Genomic DNA, 18,095 nt, shown 5'->3' on the forward strand with positions numbered 1-18,095 from the left:
CGAATGCTGCAAACTACTTTTCAAGACAGTCTCTACTCTTAGCGGACAGCTACCTAGATCTTCCTCAAAACATCTGTCTCATTAAATTTATTAATTAATTTTAATAATTATTGTCATGAATACTAGTAAATTCATTGCGGTTTATTGAATTTCTTCCTCACACAATTTGGATTTTTATTGCACATTCCCTCTCTGATGATTCTTGTGCTTACCATTCCAAACTCATTATTTCTTAACATCCAGCACACACTAAAATGCCTCATAATGTTAAGCTTTACCCGTATAAACTTATTTTTTTGCTAAATAAACAATTTATTAAAAACTACCTTACATTATCAAAGTAGCAATCCACACCCTTTGGAGCAAGTTTCTTCAGCTCAGCTGCAACATTCTGTGTCTTGTAGTTAATAACTCCATCAAACTTGAGTTCCTCCTTGAGCCAGGCCAGCTTCTCGTCTGAGCCTGCGATCCCAATCACGTGGCAGCCTGAGAATATTGTTCAAAATTATACCACTTCCACAGATTTGTAATATTCTACACACTTTATGCCTACTACTTCTATATCCTATTGCCTTATTCTTAAGCACTTTTGCTGATATTATATGTTTATTTAACCATAGATGTTGATTATTGAAATTATATTTTAGTGAATCATTGTAACAACCAAATAATAAGAAAATTCAATGTATTATTGGATACATCTCGGTTCTATATTGATAAGAATGGTTTTCTTATCAATAATTAAAAGTAATTAACTAGAAAATAAACAATTCTTCATTAACAATATCTTGGAGATATGTTATAGAGTCATAAAAAAGAAATAAAGGATTGGGACGTGATAAGGAAATTTATGTTTTGGATGATGTCATATTCCAGTTTAAAGTTGATCATTCCATGTGAAGAACTTGTTCAGCGTGTAGAAAGCCCAGACCTCTTCATGGCAACCAGTGTTGTCCCTTTCCAGTCTGTCTGGCAGCTTATTGAACAGCTACACTCCAACATATGATGGTTTCTTTTCAAATAGTGTTGTTCTGTGGTCTGGTAGCATGTAGGCCCCTGCCCTTCTGGTGTTATGGTTATAGAGGTGTCTTTGTTTTGGGGGATCATTGGTAATGCATAGTAGGATAGTTTCCAGAATATAAATTGATATCACAGTAATGTTAGGATCCTCCAGGTTAAAAAAATATCTCTTTAGCTATCTCGTGACCCTAATCTTGCCATTACTCTTATTACTTTTTTTCTGCATAAGCAGGACTCGGCGGAGGTTACCTTCTGAAGAACCACCCCAAACAGCAATTCCATAGTGCAGATGGTTTTCGAATAATGCATGATAAGCTGTCCTTGTGACTTCATGGGTGCTGGTTACTTTAACTCTTTTTAAAGCAAACCATGCGGAGCTAAGCTTTAGACAGAGGCTGTCTGTGTGACTCTTCCAGCTTAAGTATTCATCCACAATAACCCCCAGGTTTTTAACTTTATTTATTACATAGAGGCCAGACATTTCACTCACGGACCCTTTTTTGCTACCCAGTGACATTTGTTCTGTTTTTTTCTCATTAAGGACAAGGTAGTATTCAAGGAGTTTTTACTGTGTATTCTTGTGCTAGGTTCAGAGCTACATAGGTGTTTATTTCTAGTTGTTTAATATTACTGTTAGATGTTAGTAGACCACTGTCATCTACATACAAGACCATTTTACAATATTCTCTTAGATGTTCTGGAAAGTCATTGATGAACAAAATAAACAAAACTGGTCCGAGTACTGAGCCTTGTGGAACACATCTGCTTACTGGCAGAGAGGCTCAGACTGAACCGGTCTTGTAACTCCGTTTTAAGTTTCCATTAGTTCCACAATTTGTCTTCAATCCTTGATTTAGCTAGTAAACCAACTAAATGCAGATTGTTGAATGCCCAAATTTTGGAGTTTAGCTTTGCTAAAGTCAAGGTATAAACTAGTAATAGTATTGCCAATTTCAATATTGTCTATTATATATTCAATTAGGTCTAATATTGCAGTTGCTGTTAATTTTCCAAAAATAAATCCATGCTGCTTGTAAGATAGTTGTTGATTCTGTTGTATGTAGTTTAAAAGACTAGTACGATTTTTTCAATGAGTTTGAAAACTGAGGGTAATAAAGATATTGGTCTATAATTAATTATGTTTTTGAGGTCAATTCGTGAGTGACAAGTTACCTTTGATCTTGATGATCTGATGTAGCCCCTGGACTTATAAACATAATACTACTTATGATAAGCAAAATTAATCCTTGGGATTTCAGATCTGATTATATGATTCATCAGTAGTAAGATTACCTTTGATCTTGGCAATTTGTCCCACCAGATTGCCTACAGCTCCTGCAGCCCCACTCACTACCACAACCTCCCCTTCCTTGGGCTTACAGATCTCCAAGAACCCAAAGAATGCTGTATTACTGAAACACGAAACAAATTACTAATCAAAAATATAACAATAACAAACACTACCTTTACCTTAAAGGTGGTTGTTACCTTTTTATAATTATAATATTGTACTTTTCATTGTTTGAAATTTGTTTTTGACGATAGAACGATTGTGAAGGAAACAGGATTTTTCCGCCCTTTCGCCATTGTTCAGTGATACAAAAAATCAATAACATTACATTTCAAGATCTGCAATCTGATTTCTTCTTCAGGTAAATAACTAACCCAACAATAATTACAAACTAGGTTAAAATAAACAAATCATACCGGAGCGTTGTGACACGCGTAAATCAGGAATCACAACCAACATGTTGTGTGCCAACTTTACTAACTCTAAAACGTGCACTAAAAAACTAAACACAACACTAATAATTATTAAAACTGAACTACAGAATACAGTTCACAATAGGTCAGCATTCGTCGACCAACCACCAATGACTGACCAGAGGCCAATAGTAAATGGCAATTGTCACGGCAAAAACAAGAAGGCGGCAAAAACGAGGGAACAGGGGTGGGTCTTTTTTTATTATTGGTTCATGCTAGATGAACTTATTAAAACCATACACGGTATGGACTCATTGGTTTATTACAAATATCTAATATGTTGGATACTTTTAGTTTTATTTTTAGTTCATTTTTCAGAATTGGCAACCAAAGCGGCCAAATCTCAACTGATGGTTGACTGATTGGTTGGTCTGCCTATTGAATGTATATAGCCTTGATTAATTTCCTTCTAAAGAAAAAAAATTCCATTAGCGTTAGTGAAGTTGACACATAACATGTTGGTTATGATTCTTGACTTACACGTGTCACAACGCTCTGGTATGATTTGTTTATTTCAACATAGTTTGTAACTATGTGTTAGGTTAGTTATTTACCTGAAGAAGAGATCAGATTGCAGACCTCGAAACGTAGTGTTACTGATTTTTTGTATTACTGAACGATGGTGAATGACAGGAAAAATCCTGTTTCCTTCATAACATTGCAGTTAACCCTTTCAGTGCTATGGAACAATATATCGTTTATCGACTATTTCCCAAAGAGTGCTAAGGCACGATATATCGTTTCTCGTCTTATTCCCGAAAAGTGCTAAGACACAATATATCGTTGTTCCGTTTTTTTTTCTTTCGTAGCGCTGTTTAGCGTAATATATTTTTATTATTATGTCTACTTGGATGAACGGAGGTCAATGAAACACGTGAAAAAAGTATTGTTTAATGTTATTGGCCGTATGATACTAAATTCATACATATTGTATAAATTGAACACTACCCATGGAAGAATGGAAAGGACTGACTACATGATGGACGTAATTGAAGATCTGTCAAACGAATATCTTGCAACAAAATGTGTCCCTGCAAACATTGTGGGTGGGGGAGATGGCCCACAGAATGGTTTTGGACTGAGGAAACTTCCTGAAAAGAAGGAAAAAGTTTGCAAGTGCTGCTCTGGAACCAACCACCCAGAAGGAAAAGTGCGAAGATCCCGAAACCGTGTGTGTGCGTTGTGGGGCTGGGGTACATGCAGAGTGCCTTGTAAAGCATGTTTGCAAATAAAAAAATGAAAACCAACTGTACATAGTGTAAATATGTTTTAAAATATACAATAATTAGTGCTATTTAGTTTTTATAAGATAGTGTGTTTTGTGCCAGACAGCACAAGTTTCAGGTAATAAAATTTCATTTTTTTATAACTATTGTAAAAATAATCTAATTTATATGAAGTTTTCAGGACCTATTTATCATAAAGTATACTTTTAGGAAACAATGCATTTGATATTAATATTTTTTATTTTTGGTATTTTTTACAGGCTCAAAATCAGAAAAAAATATATGAGCATAAGATTTATGTATATATACATGTATATAATTATTTTTAAAATTTGGCTAAATATTTTTTTTAGGTAGGCAGTACTATATTACACAAAACAAATCAAATTTCAAGTTATTATCTTGTATAATAAGTAAAATATGATTTTTTAAGTAAAAGCATGCAAAATTGCCATTTTTACCCTAGCACTTTTGGGATAGATCGTATAAAAAAATTTTAGCACTTCTAGAAAAAAATCCGAAAAAATGCCCAGCACCGAAAGGGTTAAGTAAGATGCATGAAGATCTTATGTAGACTTTCTTAAAAGTTATTAAGGGGAATTCCAGTGAAAGTGAGCTATTGCATTTGCCCTCACAGAAAAACCAAAGCTCAGGAGAAAGAAATGGAAACTGATCTCCTTTTGATTATGTTTTGAGTTGACTTTAGTTTGTATTTACAAGGAGTACTCTTTTCAGAGGTAAGTAACATTGATTGAAAACCCATTTACAAGATGACAGCAATTACCTAATCTTCTGTTCGGGGCCTTTCTCAATAATTTCTGAAATTCAATAGAGGAACATAACAACTAAAGAAAATCAATAGAGGAACACATGAAGATGCTGAAATTTAGTGGGAAATACAAAAACTAAATGAATGGTGATCACTAGCTGTAGAAAAACTAATATTGTAATATTACGATAAATAAGAGAATAAATGTTAAAATGTAATATTACGTCAGAAACCATTAAGGGGTAAAGATAAAATCCATCAGAAGAACTTAGTTAAATAAGTGATTGTAAGAAGTTTTACTTGGCCAGAGCTATTTACCACAGTTTGAGGTTATCAGTTGAAACAGGAACTGTTTTTTAATGAATACACAGACACAGAATAAGACACAGAACTATTAAGTTCAAGTCTTCTGGGCATGAGTAAAAACCTACAAAACAATCATTTAACTTTTTGCACCCTCAAAAAAATATATGTATATACATATTTTTTTTAAAAAAGGAGAGGCAAATGAAATTTTTTAAAATTTTAAGCCTAATTCTCCACGCCATCACGGACCACTGGCCTGTGTGAGGATCTTATCTAAACAGGATAAGGGGGATATAGTACACTATCGATGGTACTTATAAAATGTACGGCCACTGACAGGATTTGAATCTGCACTACCTCTAACTCAGATCTAAAATCTGATATAGCATCTCAGATCAACTCTAAGTATATTGTTGAAAAACTTAATGTTGAATTGTTTCAGATACCAAGAAATTCCATTCATCAATTCTTAGGACACCCATTCTCTAATGTTCTAATCAGAAAGAATATATGTCCAGATTCTTCAATTTTTGACTCTTCAAAAGAGTTTAATGCAATATATTCTTAAAGGAATTTACTAGAATTCCTAAAGTACATTTCACACAAAATAAAATGAATTAAATATTTTTCTAAATTTACAACAAAATTACAGATTACTTACCTATTGTTATCTTACTATAGATTCTTACAAAAAATTGTACATCCTTATCTATTGAAAAAATCAATAACAAATATAATTCTTATATATTTATTGAGTGAGTTGGATACAGTTGATTAATCTTAGGCCATGCTTTATTACTCTAGAATTACCTTTTGTACATTTTGAATGCCACTATTATGGCACGTATAATACTATGCAGAAAATGAATAAAAATATTTGAAACAACTATAACCAATGCTTGGGTAACCTATAAAAAAATAATTTATGGTACAAGTTTTCATATAAAAATAAATTATAGAAAAAATTGTATTTGTGTTATTATTCAAAACAGTATTTACTTTCATGATGTGCCTCACATTTTAAACAACTAATTGTAGATTTTGAATTGTTTTCAACTTACCCTGGCATGCCCAACACTCCCAAGCCCAATGAAGATGGCAAGCCACCAAAGTCAGGTAGAATGAAAGGTTTGTCCTTCATGCCAAAAGGTGTGGTAAAGTTGTCTGGATCACAGATAGTGAAAATCTGCCAACCGAAGTAAGCAACAACATTGTTACCAACCTTGTAATCTGCATGTCTGCTTTCCACTACTCTGTAAATCAGTCACAATGTTAGGTCAATTTCAATTTTAAATAGTCTAAACAATTATGTCATTATTGAGGTTAAAAGTTTCAAATTCATCACAGGAATATGCATAACTCAGACAGAATTATTTTGACTTGATACAATAAGTGAACCATACATACCTAGCAATTTGGCTACCAATCATAGTGTATTGAGGAGGTCCTATTCTAGCTACATACATCCTGCAACAGATAAATATAGCAACTTATAGAAGGTATTATCATAGATCGGGTCTATGGCTACCCAATCATAGTGTATACTGAGTTATACACAGTTGAATAAAAAAAACTCACTGCTATATTATCATAATCCTATTCTAAAACAATAATAGTTTATCCTTCAATTTTAACTTTCCATCAAAAATCTAAAAAAAATCACTGCATTCAAAACAGTGTGCCCAGAGTGTATGTGATTGTAAAATATTGGAATGCATCAAGGATTTTAAATATTTGGGCATAACGATTGATCATCATATGAAATAGGATATCCACATAAAAAACTTAATGGCTAGACTAAGATCGTGCTTCAATTTCCTATCATCTGAGAAATTACCTGCCAAGTAAGATTTGGAAACTGGTCTATTCTGCTCTATGCGAATCTTTGTTAAGATATGGACTAAGATCCTAGAGAAATACATCAAACTCAACCCTGTTGCAGTTACAAACAAATGAAAATAGTAAAAATAATTATTACCATTGACCCTTCTGTGGCCAATCCAATGTTCTGTTATCAGATAACGTATAATGCCTGTACAAAATCTTGTTCAGTTTCTATTCATTGTTGACTATTATTTTTCAAATGCATACAAGATTAAAAATGAACACAGGTATAATTCTAGAAAATGTTGTTAAATAGTACTAAAAGTAAAACACAAATACACAAAAAGAATTAGGCTGTACTTAGTTCCTACTCTATTGCATGGCTTGCCTATAGATCTCTTAGTTTTAGAGTGTTTTAAAATCAGAGATGAGAGGGATGTTTAAAAATATAAATTGAGACAAAGCTATTAATGTTTTGTTATAGTCTAATCATTTGTTGCTGTGTTGAAAATGCATGGTTTTGTTTATTATATATATATATATATATATATATATATATATATATATATATATATATATATCATTATAATATTATATATCAGATATTTTCATTGTTGTTATATTTTGTTACTTATTGTTATATTCTATTGCTGTTACATTGTTATGTTGCTACAGATTTTGTACTCCCTGTTGTTTTTTGTTATAGTTTTATATTCTTTATCTGGGACAGTCTAGTGAGGATCTCACATATTTCAGGGATTTTTCCTTTTTTCTTATAACTTGGTGTCCTACTTTGTTATTGATATTATAGGATTTTGGATATAACATATTTTTAAGTTTGTTTTTTTTCTGGAGAATGTGTAGTGAAATAGGATTTCTGGCATTATTTTGAATGAACAGCAATTTTTGACTGAACTTTATAATTTGATTTGTTGATTTTTATTTTTATATGTGTCTATAGACCACCTAATCAGAGCATTTCTGAAATAAATGATTTTTTTTCTATCGATTCAGCATTGCTTGGAAACCTGTATCCATCTTGACAGATGGATTGTTTTGTCTGGTGATTTCAATTATAGATTTTTCCACCATTAGTCAGTCATCTAAAATTTTTATCGATCTGATGAATTTCGTTCGGCTTGGTGAGCACAATAGACACTTTCACTCGAGAATTTAATGGTTCCAGTTCACTCATTGACAACATATTTAGCAATATTCCAAAGAATATGTTTTCACCTCAGGTTCTAATTACTGGGAATTTCCGATCATCATGCGCAAATTGGAGGACATTGCCTCATTTGTTCCTTCAACCCACAATATTATTAAATTTTACATTCAAGCGGTGCTTCACCCCCGGACGGCATTCGGGTCTTGAGGAGTCTTCTGGAGGGTGAATCATGGCATGAGCTTTTTGGAGCCGCTGATGTTGATGAAAATGTTTGACTCATTTCTTGCAATTTTGTCATTTTATATTGATTGTGTTTTTCCTACCAAAAAAAGACTAAGTTCGGTACATGGGGCACTCAGATGAGGTTCCTTTGGATGAAGATCTAAAAAAAACTTCATAATCGCCTTTTGTTTCTCTACTCGCTGTCTAAGCATCTTGACTCTTCTCATCCTTTGAGAGTTTCTTTTATTCAAACCAAGAAGAAGAGTTTAGGAATCGCATCCATTCCGCCAAAGCGAAAAAAGTATTGACCTACATCAGCGGGGCTCAGAATAAACAGCGAGCTGCTTGGAATGTGGTTAAGGATCTCATTCCTGATAAGAAAGCTAATGCCTTCACACATATTACGCTTAATGACGGAGAATGGCGATCTGATGAACAATCCTAGGATGATTTCAGAGAAATTCAACATCCATTTTGCAGAAATAAGCCAGAGTTTGAGAGATTCTGAGGGTAATTCTTCATTTGTTCCTCCTAGATCATTGTCTTCATCAAGTATGAGTTCCTCTATATTTTTTGCTCCAACTGATAAGAATGAAATCATCTCAGTCGTAAAGTCCTTGAAAACAAGCAATTCAGCAGGATTTGATGGAGTTTCATCCAGGATTTTGTTGAGCTGTATAGATATATTGGGCTGATCCTCTTGCACAGATTGCGAAAACTCGTCATTTGAATCTGGGAAGTTCCCATCACACTTGAAGCTCTCAATTGTAAAACCTATATTTAAGAAAAAAGGAAGTCCAAATGAACTTAGCAATTACCGCCCCATTTCGATCCTTTCTACATTTTCAAAAGTTCTTGAAAGGCTTGTGCTGACCAGAGACTTTCCAATTACCTGTCTGTCAATGGAATTTTAACATGACCATCAATATGGCTTTCGTGAGGGGTTGTCTACAGTCAATGCAATTTTTAGTCTTCTAACTGAGGTATCAAACTCATTGGATAACAGGAATCACGTGTTTGGCCTATTTTTGGATCTTACGAAGGCTTTCGACGTTGTGGATCACGGGTTGTTGCTCAGAAAACTTGAAAACTTGGGTATTAGAGGGAAAGCTTTTGATTGGATTGCTTCTTATCTCCTGAACCGTAGACAGATTGTTGAAATTCCCTTTTATTGATGATACAGGGTGCTTAAGAAAACAATTTTCTGAGGAGCGAGAAGTACGCACTGGAGTTCCCCAAGGCTCCGTACTTGGTCCTTTATTATTTTTTACTATTCATAAATGACATCCATCGAAGCGTGAAAGGTTCCAAGTTGTTTTTGTTTGCTGATGATACCTCTTTGGTCATCTCTGGTTGCAATCGAAGCCGAGCTTGAAATCCAAACCTTTGTTCAGGCCAGTAATTTGCTGCAGTGGTTGGGTGAAAACTCTCTGTTTGTAAATACATCTAAAACCAATTTTCTTGATTTTGGAATTAGAAAGTCTGCTAAAACGTTGATTGAATCTCAAAACATTATGATTGGAGAGTCAGAAATGTGTCCTTCTTTGAATGTTAATTATCTTGGAATTGTTTTGGATGATCAGCTAAACTTTTTTAGTCACATTGATAAAGTCACGAAAAAAAAAAACTAAGCAGCTGCATATTTTTGATGTATAGACTATCCTGTTTTGCTAGTGAGGAAATTCTTTTGCTTACTTACTATGGCTGTTTTTATCCTTACCTTTGCTATGGAGTCTCATATGGGATACGAGAGTAAGAAAACTCAATATGTTTTTCGTCTCCAGAAAAGAGCTATACGGATTATTTTTCAAGTTGAGTCGTTCCCAGTCTTGTAGAGGTTACTTTCGCAGTAATAATATCCTTACGTTCCCATCCATTTATATCCTTCAGTGTCTTTCTTTTTACAAAAAGTATCCCCACCTTTTTTCAGTCAACGTTAATCCAGCCCATAATTACTCCCCTAAAGAAAAAGAAAACAACCTGATCCTACCCTGCCATAAAACATCTTTTTTTGAAAAACAAAGTCTTTACTCCTGCATCCGCCTTTTTAACTCGTTGCCATCCTGCTTGAAAAATTGTTGTGGACGATAGGGAATTTCAAAACCGTCTGAAGAAATTTCTTATTTCGAGAGAGAATATTACAGTGTCCGGGAATACGTTGAGGATAATAAATTGTAGATCACTCCTGTTATATTGATTTGGTCTTGTTGTGTTTGATCTGTCAGTAGTCTATACTTTAAGTTAGGATATTATAATTTTCTTGACGAATGCCTATGCATGTTATGTTTTTGGCAATAAATGAATTGATTGATTGATTGATTGATTGATTGTGCTAGTTTAGTTTTTTTTTTTTTAGACTGTGGACAAGCCTTGTATGGTTTTTACAGTTTCAAGCAGATAGCAAGTATGTAAATATTTGGTTAAATAAATGTAAAAAATAAATAAATAAAAAAATGCGGAAATGAGTGTAGAACACAGCTTGTCAATGTGAAGCTTGCAAGAGAGATGTTCATCCAATATGATACCCAGATGCTAAAAATTTCATCTTGGAAAAAGGAGTCTTTAAAAGAAGATCACTGTTGTCACAATAGTACTGTGCCATGCTCACTGTGATGCATGTGTTAATGTCGAAGAGCTCAGATGAGTTACTGCCGCCAGTCAACAGGACAGTATTCATCGGCATACATGATAAGATCAAGTTAATTTCCAAGGTTGTTCGGAAGATCTCAAGTAAATAATAGAAACAAACTGAGCCCAATACGGAACCTTGAGTTGCATCTCTTTTGACCATTTGTGGTTTCGATTTTACAATTATTTCAGTCTAATTCTGAACTTGTTTTATTATAACTATTTGCTTCCTCACCTAAGATAGTTTTGATATCACAACAGTGTATTTCTGTTTCTCTCAAATTCCAGGGATTTGATCTACAAGATCAGGCTTAAGACTTGAAAAACTAAAAACAGTTACAATTATATACACAACATCAACAATGTTGTACTATTCTATAACAGTTGCTTCAACCAAACAAACAAAAAACAATGAGAAGTACACTTGAATAATAAAGTACATAAAGTTTAATTAAAATACCTTTAGAAATGTGTATAAAAAGTTTAAGGGTCAAGAATATTGTTAATCTAATTATTTACATATAATAAAGATATTGCTTATAGTAAAACTTGAAAATGCTATAAAAAGAAATTAAAATACAGTTAAAGGTGTATGTTCGCCAATAGATGAAACAGTAGAAGTGACATCTAGTTACTGTTCATCTCGAACTAGATTAATAATAAGAATAACCACCACGGTCCATTTGGTCATCAAAACTATTGGTACAGTAGTATGAGACGCTGCAATGCTGTGAGTGTAAAATCTCTATTTAAATATTTCCAACTCAAATCTGGTCGTTGTGTTATCTAAAGCTGCTAACTTTACAGCTGTTCATACAGATCCTGAGTGTAGTGGACAGACTGTTAATATAAAAACAGGAATACTCTTTTAATGTAATGAAAGCAATCCACAACGAACGTCTGATCACAGCTGCTAACTGAAAGCTACCTTTACACATGCAAGTAAAGTTATGAGGGAACTAGAAGTCAATGCAAAATCCGTGCACGCTAGACAATGTTATCTCAGCAATATTTAGAATTAAAATTCTAATATTTAACACTGCTCTCCAATTCTCACAAACAAGTGTCCCGACACTGATCATGAGTACACGGATCCTGTTTAGACACAACAGTATTCCTGTCCTACACTGCTTTCCAGTTCTCATAAACAGCTGTTACTACACTGTCTCCAGCCCACACTGGTCACATCATTCACAAGAGATCTTGGGCCCACTTAAACTATCAATTTTTACTATTAGGAGCCAAACATCATTATTTCCTACAAAAGCCAGTATCCATTGTTTTGAGTAGCCAGTATCTATTGACACATTCAATCAATATTATCACCATATATTTAATATGCATATTATCAAGCGTCTTTAATAAACCTAATTTATTAAACTTGGTGTTTCTAATTGTTTTTACTTTCTTATTCTGAATCACACTTAACATCATAAACAAAAGAAATATCTGATAAAAAAAATTTCAACTCCTGTTTAAAAAAAATCTAATACAAAAAAAATATAATATATAAACATAATTATAAAACTGTTAGAGCTATGCACTCAATGTAACTATTTTGAACTAGAGGGTAAAATTTGCCGTCAAGATGAGAGAATGGCGATGGGATCTCCTCTATCACCCATTTTCGCTAATATCTTTATGGAAGAATTTGACCAAATAGCCCTGGCTTCATCTCAGTTCAAACCGAGGATCTGGTGGAGATACGTGGATGACACTTTTGTTGTCTTCTTTCATGTAGACACTGAACTTAACGAGTTTTTGTCCCACATAAACAACATTTGGCCTATTTTTCACTTTCCCTTGATGAAATTTTTGTTACCTATATAACGATAATAAGACAATATTTGTGTTATAGTTCATACTGTGAAGGTGAGATCAAGGTAAATTTACAAAAATTACACATAATTGAAAATAAAAATAACTCTGTGGTAACCATATCTAAGATAAATATTACACAACCAGAGTTGAAGAGCCTACTATCTGACTTCCCTTGTTTGTGAATGCAGCAATTGACCTTATCTTTTATTGACTCATTTTTAATTGTGCCTTGCCCAGTTGAGATTTAAACCAAAAAGTTTCTCAGAATTGTATTTCCAGATGTTTATAGTGTAGAAAGCATCATTACGTCACACTAATAAAATTTTTACGGAACCTGTATATCTCTGTTTAAAGCTTAATTACTCGATAATTCCATTATTTTCTTACTGTACATTAAATTAATACGAAACATCTCAGACATGACAGTTAGCATATCGAAATTGATTATACTGAACACTAATCTATTAAAGTGAACTATTAAACTATTGTGTATAGTTAGTTGTGTTAGTTATTGTGATTGATTTAAGTTTGTATCACAAACCAATGCACAGTATTATATTATGTAGTGATTAAAAATGATAAAAGAATGAATGTGGTAACATTTTAACTGCATTACAATTATACAACCATTTACACAGTATTACCAGTGTAAGGAGATAGATGTATTGTAGTCTATCAAGGTCTTTTTAGCCAGGAAAGTTTTCGTAGTTGAGATTAATCTCCTATACTGGCTGGGATGTTACTGGAAGGGAGAGTTAACTCTTGATCTTCTTCTGAGTATGCTGTAACATAGTGACAATCGAAATCTGTTGTCTATCTGTTTCTGAAGAGATGAAACAACGTTGAAACAGCTTCACTACGTTCTGATTGTCTACTCTTTTGTTCAAACTGGTGTTCATCAAGCCATAGTGCATAGCAAAGAATGGTTATGCTCTTCCTTAGCGACCACTTGGTTGTTGGGCTGAGTTTTTAGACCAAGAAAAGGTCAAAGGGAACTCACACTGTACAAAGCCAAAAGATAGTGCTCTCAATTTTGGATTCAGTGTAAAAACCTGTTGTAGTGAAACACATAATATTGAGCACAACCAGACAGGACGTAATTCTCCCCAGGTAGCACGTTTTGACGCTTCAACAATTTCTTGTTTGAAGGAAACGATATCATTACATCAGTTGAATATGGCTGAAAGTTAGGTAATTTCGTTTCATAATCGCTGATGTGACTTATCAGCTGATTACCTGTTTGAAAATAATGAAAATAATCATTAAAACAACCTTACCTCATGTATGGATCGACACTCAAGTAGACAGCCTCAAACAGTACCTCTGTAACAGAATTTAAACATACAGTTAAACAAAAATCTTATATCTCAATACTACAGCTTTTAAAACATTTAGTATACCTCTATATTAATTACTCGTGGCTTAATCAAATGTAGATCCTGTGTTATACCTAATCTACATCTGATTAAGCCATGAGTAATTAATAGGTGTTAGTTTACTTAAGGAGTATTCAATAATCTCTGGTGGGTGTTTGACCATTATATCCTGAACAATAAAACATATTATATTAATATTCAGAATAAAGCATGAGCTCTGAAAAACCTGTGTTAAAGATAAATATCAAAATACTGCAAAATGTTAATGAAAATTCTATTTTTCAAATTTATTGGTGAAAAGAATGGCTTGTGCTCTTGATTGTTTGACCAATATCATGAGGAAGGTGAATATTGAAAAATATTGTTGCAGGAGACATACATAGATTTCTCATACTAAATGAAAAAGTCAGTCCATGGAAAACAGACAATCTCAACAAGCGAGGTTATGGTGACTGTGTTTTATGAGAAACACCAACAATATGTAGTCCTTACTACGCTATCCTGGCTACTATTACCTGACCTCTTTAAGCCCTTATCCCAGTTTTTCTGGCAAAACAGCCATTAGAATGTGTTTGTGAGAATCTTTGTATTAGCTTTTTAATGCCAGGCAGCATTAAAGGTGTTTTGTGTGTAACCCTAAACCTGTCTGGGATTGCTATCAAGTTGTTTCTTCCATTGGCAGAATCAACAGTGTGATTGTTTTATTGTTTGCAGTGTTGTTATTGTTTATTGTTTGTTTATCGAGTTCCTAGTCATGAGGGGGTCTCTGAGAATGAAAGGCTTCCGTCGTTCTGTGGCATCTCTAGGTATGAATCCTCTGGGGCTGTCTCAAAGTGGGTTCATGCTGAACATGACAGAAGGTGGAGACTACATCCGAGTTTGAGAATGAGCAGATAGGTCCTACAATCGCCCTCTCCCAGGGTGGCATCTGACCTTGTCTCCAAGTTGACTGGTGTCTTCTTGAGTTGTGGTCACCTGAGTAAGTAGAAAACTTCTTTTTTTTTAAAAAAAAAAACAAAAAAAAACAGACATATATCAATATAAATATGTTTAAGAAAACAATTTACCTCCATCTTTTAGTGCTGGAATGTCTTCTTCCCGTAGTTCAAAGTCTGATTTCTTTGGTTCACCTTTGAATTCATGAGCATAAACCCATCTCTTGTTTTTAACCATGTCAACAATGTATCTGGAAACAATAATAAGTTAATCTCAATTTAGAAGAAACATTTATCACTTACACAGTTTTGCAAACATTTTTTAAGCCATATACTGAATTAGGATAAAACATAACATTGTATTTTCAAAATGATGAACGTCTAAAAGAATTTATGCAAACTTTATTTCAAATATCCTAATAATAATATAAATACGAAAGTGCCTTTGTTTCTTTGCTTTGCTTTCATGCATAAATTACTTAACGTATCGTACCAACATTTTACATGAACATTCTTACAGTCTCTAGGTATATATGGTCTAGGTATAAAGACCTATACTTATTTCAAACATCCCTCGGGGCTACACCCCACTTGTCACTACATTTGAGAAAATTCCCATCTTGATCTCTTAAATTGTGAAACATTAATTGAAAGAACCTGTCAAATGTAATAAACTTTCAAATGTAAAAAATCCAATAAGAATCAAAATACCAGGTGTTTCAAAATAATACACATATTACAACTATTATTTTGTCTAACTTAACGATCACTGCGCTTTGGCTTGGGTATTGGAGAAAAGAACACATACATAGTCTAGTTCATATTAATTGCTGCTGGATGTCAGTTGTCTTCTGTTTTGCATGGTAGCCGTCATATGTTTAAAATGGCTATTCTTCAGCAAAAATCATTTTGTGTTTTCCAATTTGCAAAGTGCAATTCCGTGATTACAGTGCAAAGATGTTTCAGGTTGAGGTACCAAATTGAACCTCTGAATGGGTGGAAAATTCGCAGATGGTATCAACAGTTTGTAGATACAGGATTTGTATGTAAAAGAAAGATTCCTGGCCGTCTTTGTGTTCCTGAGGAAAACGATCGGTGAAGAAAGTAGTGAACGCCGTTTTCTTCAGGATTATGGGACTAGTGAAGGCTAAAGAAACTGGAGGGTCAAAGGACTGGCACAAGTTGGTGCTCTGAATAATGTTTTACAGAAGATCTTCAGGAATTGAACATTGAGTTTAATTTTGCACCAAAAAATTCCTTTTCTCTGCTGGAACTAATTCTTTAACTGCTGCAAAACGTTAGTTTTTGGCCAGAAATACATCAAAAAGATGGAGCACCTCCCTTATTCATCAATCTCACGATGTGAGACTTCTGGTTATTCTTCAATCTCAAGAAACATTTGTACACACCAAACATTTGGTGAAGAATTGTTTAATTATTATAAATATTTGATTTTATACATAAATGTACATTTCTGGAAAACGTATATTCTGTGTTTTATTATAAACACTTTTACATATCATGTATCAAATTTGTAGCATTGATTCAGATTAATATATTTGAAAAAAAAACTAAATGTAAAGGCCTAAAATTATGTGCTAGTACATATGCCTTGTTGGGCTAACTTAGCATTCATCAGAATTTAAACAATTGTTTATTGTTTGTGAGGTGGTAACCATCGGTTTTCAGACAACCATAATATATTCTACTTTAAAACAAGATTTAATGTTTGTAACTATATTTAATCGCATAGCATAAATCAAAGAAAAGAGAAGATTCTGAACTTTCATTTTCTATATAAAACCTAACTGTCCGTTCTTTATTTGTCTACGGATAGTAAAAGAAAAAGGAAAAGTACAATACTTAGTTAAAGTCTCTATTCTCACTAGTTGAATAGTTGCATTGATGAAAATCTGTAACTTAAAAATTTCACATGTATTATTTTTTGTAGAGACTACAAAGTTGTCCAATGAAAAGTTATGTTTCTGGAACAACTATAGTTATCTATGTATCTTTATGTAGGGGTTCCATGCAACAGATTTTTGTAATTATATCTTTATTTCAAAAATTACAAACAAACAAAGGTTTGCTTCGTCAATCGGAAAACAAACGAACAATTATTTTGTTTTTACATCTGACACAAAACAGTTTTCATTACATTGCAGTCATCATTACACAGCTGTTTAACCCTCAAACTGGCAATTGACTATAATGTTGATCTAAATCGTTTTATAAGTGGTAATCGACATTATAATGTCGATCTGACACGCACATGTTTTGACATAGTTCATATAGTACATAAATCAACACTACCATCACTATTGGTGGTGAAATTTGTTTTGCTGTTTTAGCAACAGTGATTTCACAATGACGTCATAAATCTTACAAGAAAGATTGCCTTCATCTCGCCATTTTAAAAATTAGTGATATATCATCTTAGCCATAGTAATAAATTTAGGTATGTACCACAACTTTTCAAATATAAAAAAGTTAGAAATTGGTTATTAATTCATTTATTGTTTTGTAGTTCATATAAATCTCTAAATTTTTGTATATGTTTAAACATTTAGTGTAAGAATATTATTTCTTGGTAACTTAAAAAAACGGAAATAAACGTACCCATAGTAATAAATATATAATCTTTCGTGAACTATTTGTGGTTTTTAAATATAATTTTTCTTCAGAAGAAAACTAGACAAAATGAAGAATAAATTTACTTCTCAGATTATATTATTATCACACTTTACCAGGGGCAGTCCTGCCACTTAACCTCTTAATGCCCACTACATGATGCAGTATATAAAAAAAATTATTTTATGCTAAAAGTTACTTTAAATGGTACTTAGATGACCTGTAATTTTTTTCAGATTTTTAAATTTACTATTTAACCAAATTTTGGGTAAGTAAGTGCCAAATCTGGCACATTGGGCAATAGAGAAAATAGTGCACTTTAGAGAAAGTAAACAGGACATAAGAAAAACTAATAGTATATTGCTTCATAATTACAGTATATTTTAGAATTATAAGTAAAACACA

At 33.1% G+C, this 18,095-nt stretch overlaps 1 protein-coding gene across 1 annotated transcript in view; it reads right to left on the bottom strand.

Annotated features, from left to right (window-relative positions):
* Positions 1 to 18,095, bottom strand: part of LOC124370488 (prostaglandin reductase 1-like) — a 35,246-nt gene that overhangs the window by 6,526 nt on the left and 10,625 nt on the right. The window contains 6 exon segments of the mRNA XM_046828785.1: positions 332 to 486; positions 2,314 to 2,432; positions 6,147 to 6,338; positions 6,493 to 6,552; positions 14,026 to 14,071; positions 15,192 to 15,310. Coding sequence (XP_046684741.1) covers positions 332 to 486; positions 2,314 to 2,432; positions 6,147 to 6,338; positions 6,493 to 6,552; positions 14,026 to 14,071; positions 15,192 to 15,297 — 678 coding nt within the window. The 5' untranslated portion in view covers positions 15,298 to 15,310.

Source organism: Homalodisca vitripennis, chromosome 1 (genome assembly GCF_021130785.1).
Source record: "Homalodisca vitripennis isolate AUS2020 chromosome 1, UT_GWSS_2.1, whole genome shotgun sequence".
In the NCBI taxonomy this organism is placed as follows: Eukaryota; Metazoa; Arthropoda; class Insecta; order Hemiptera; family Cicadellidae; genus Homalodisca; species Homalodisca vitripennis.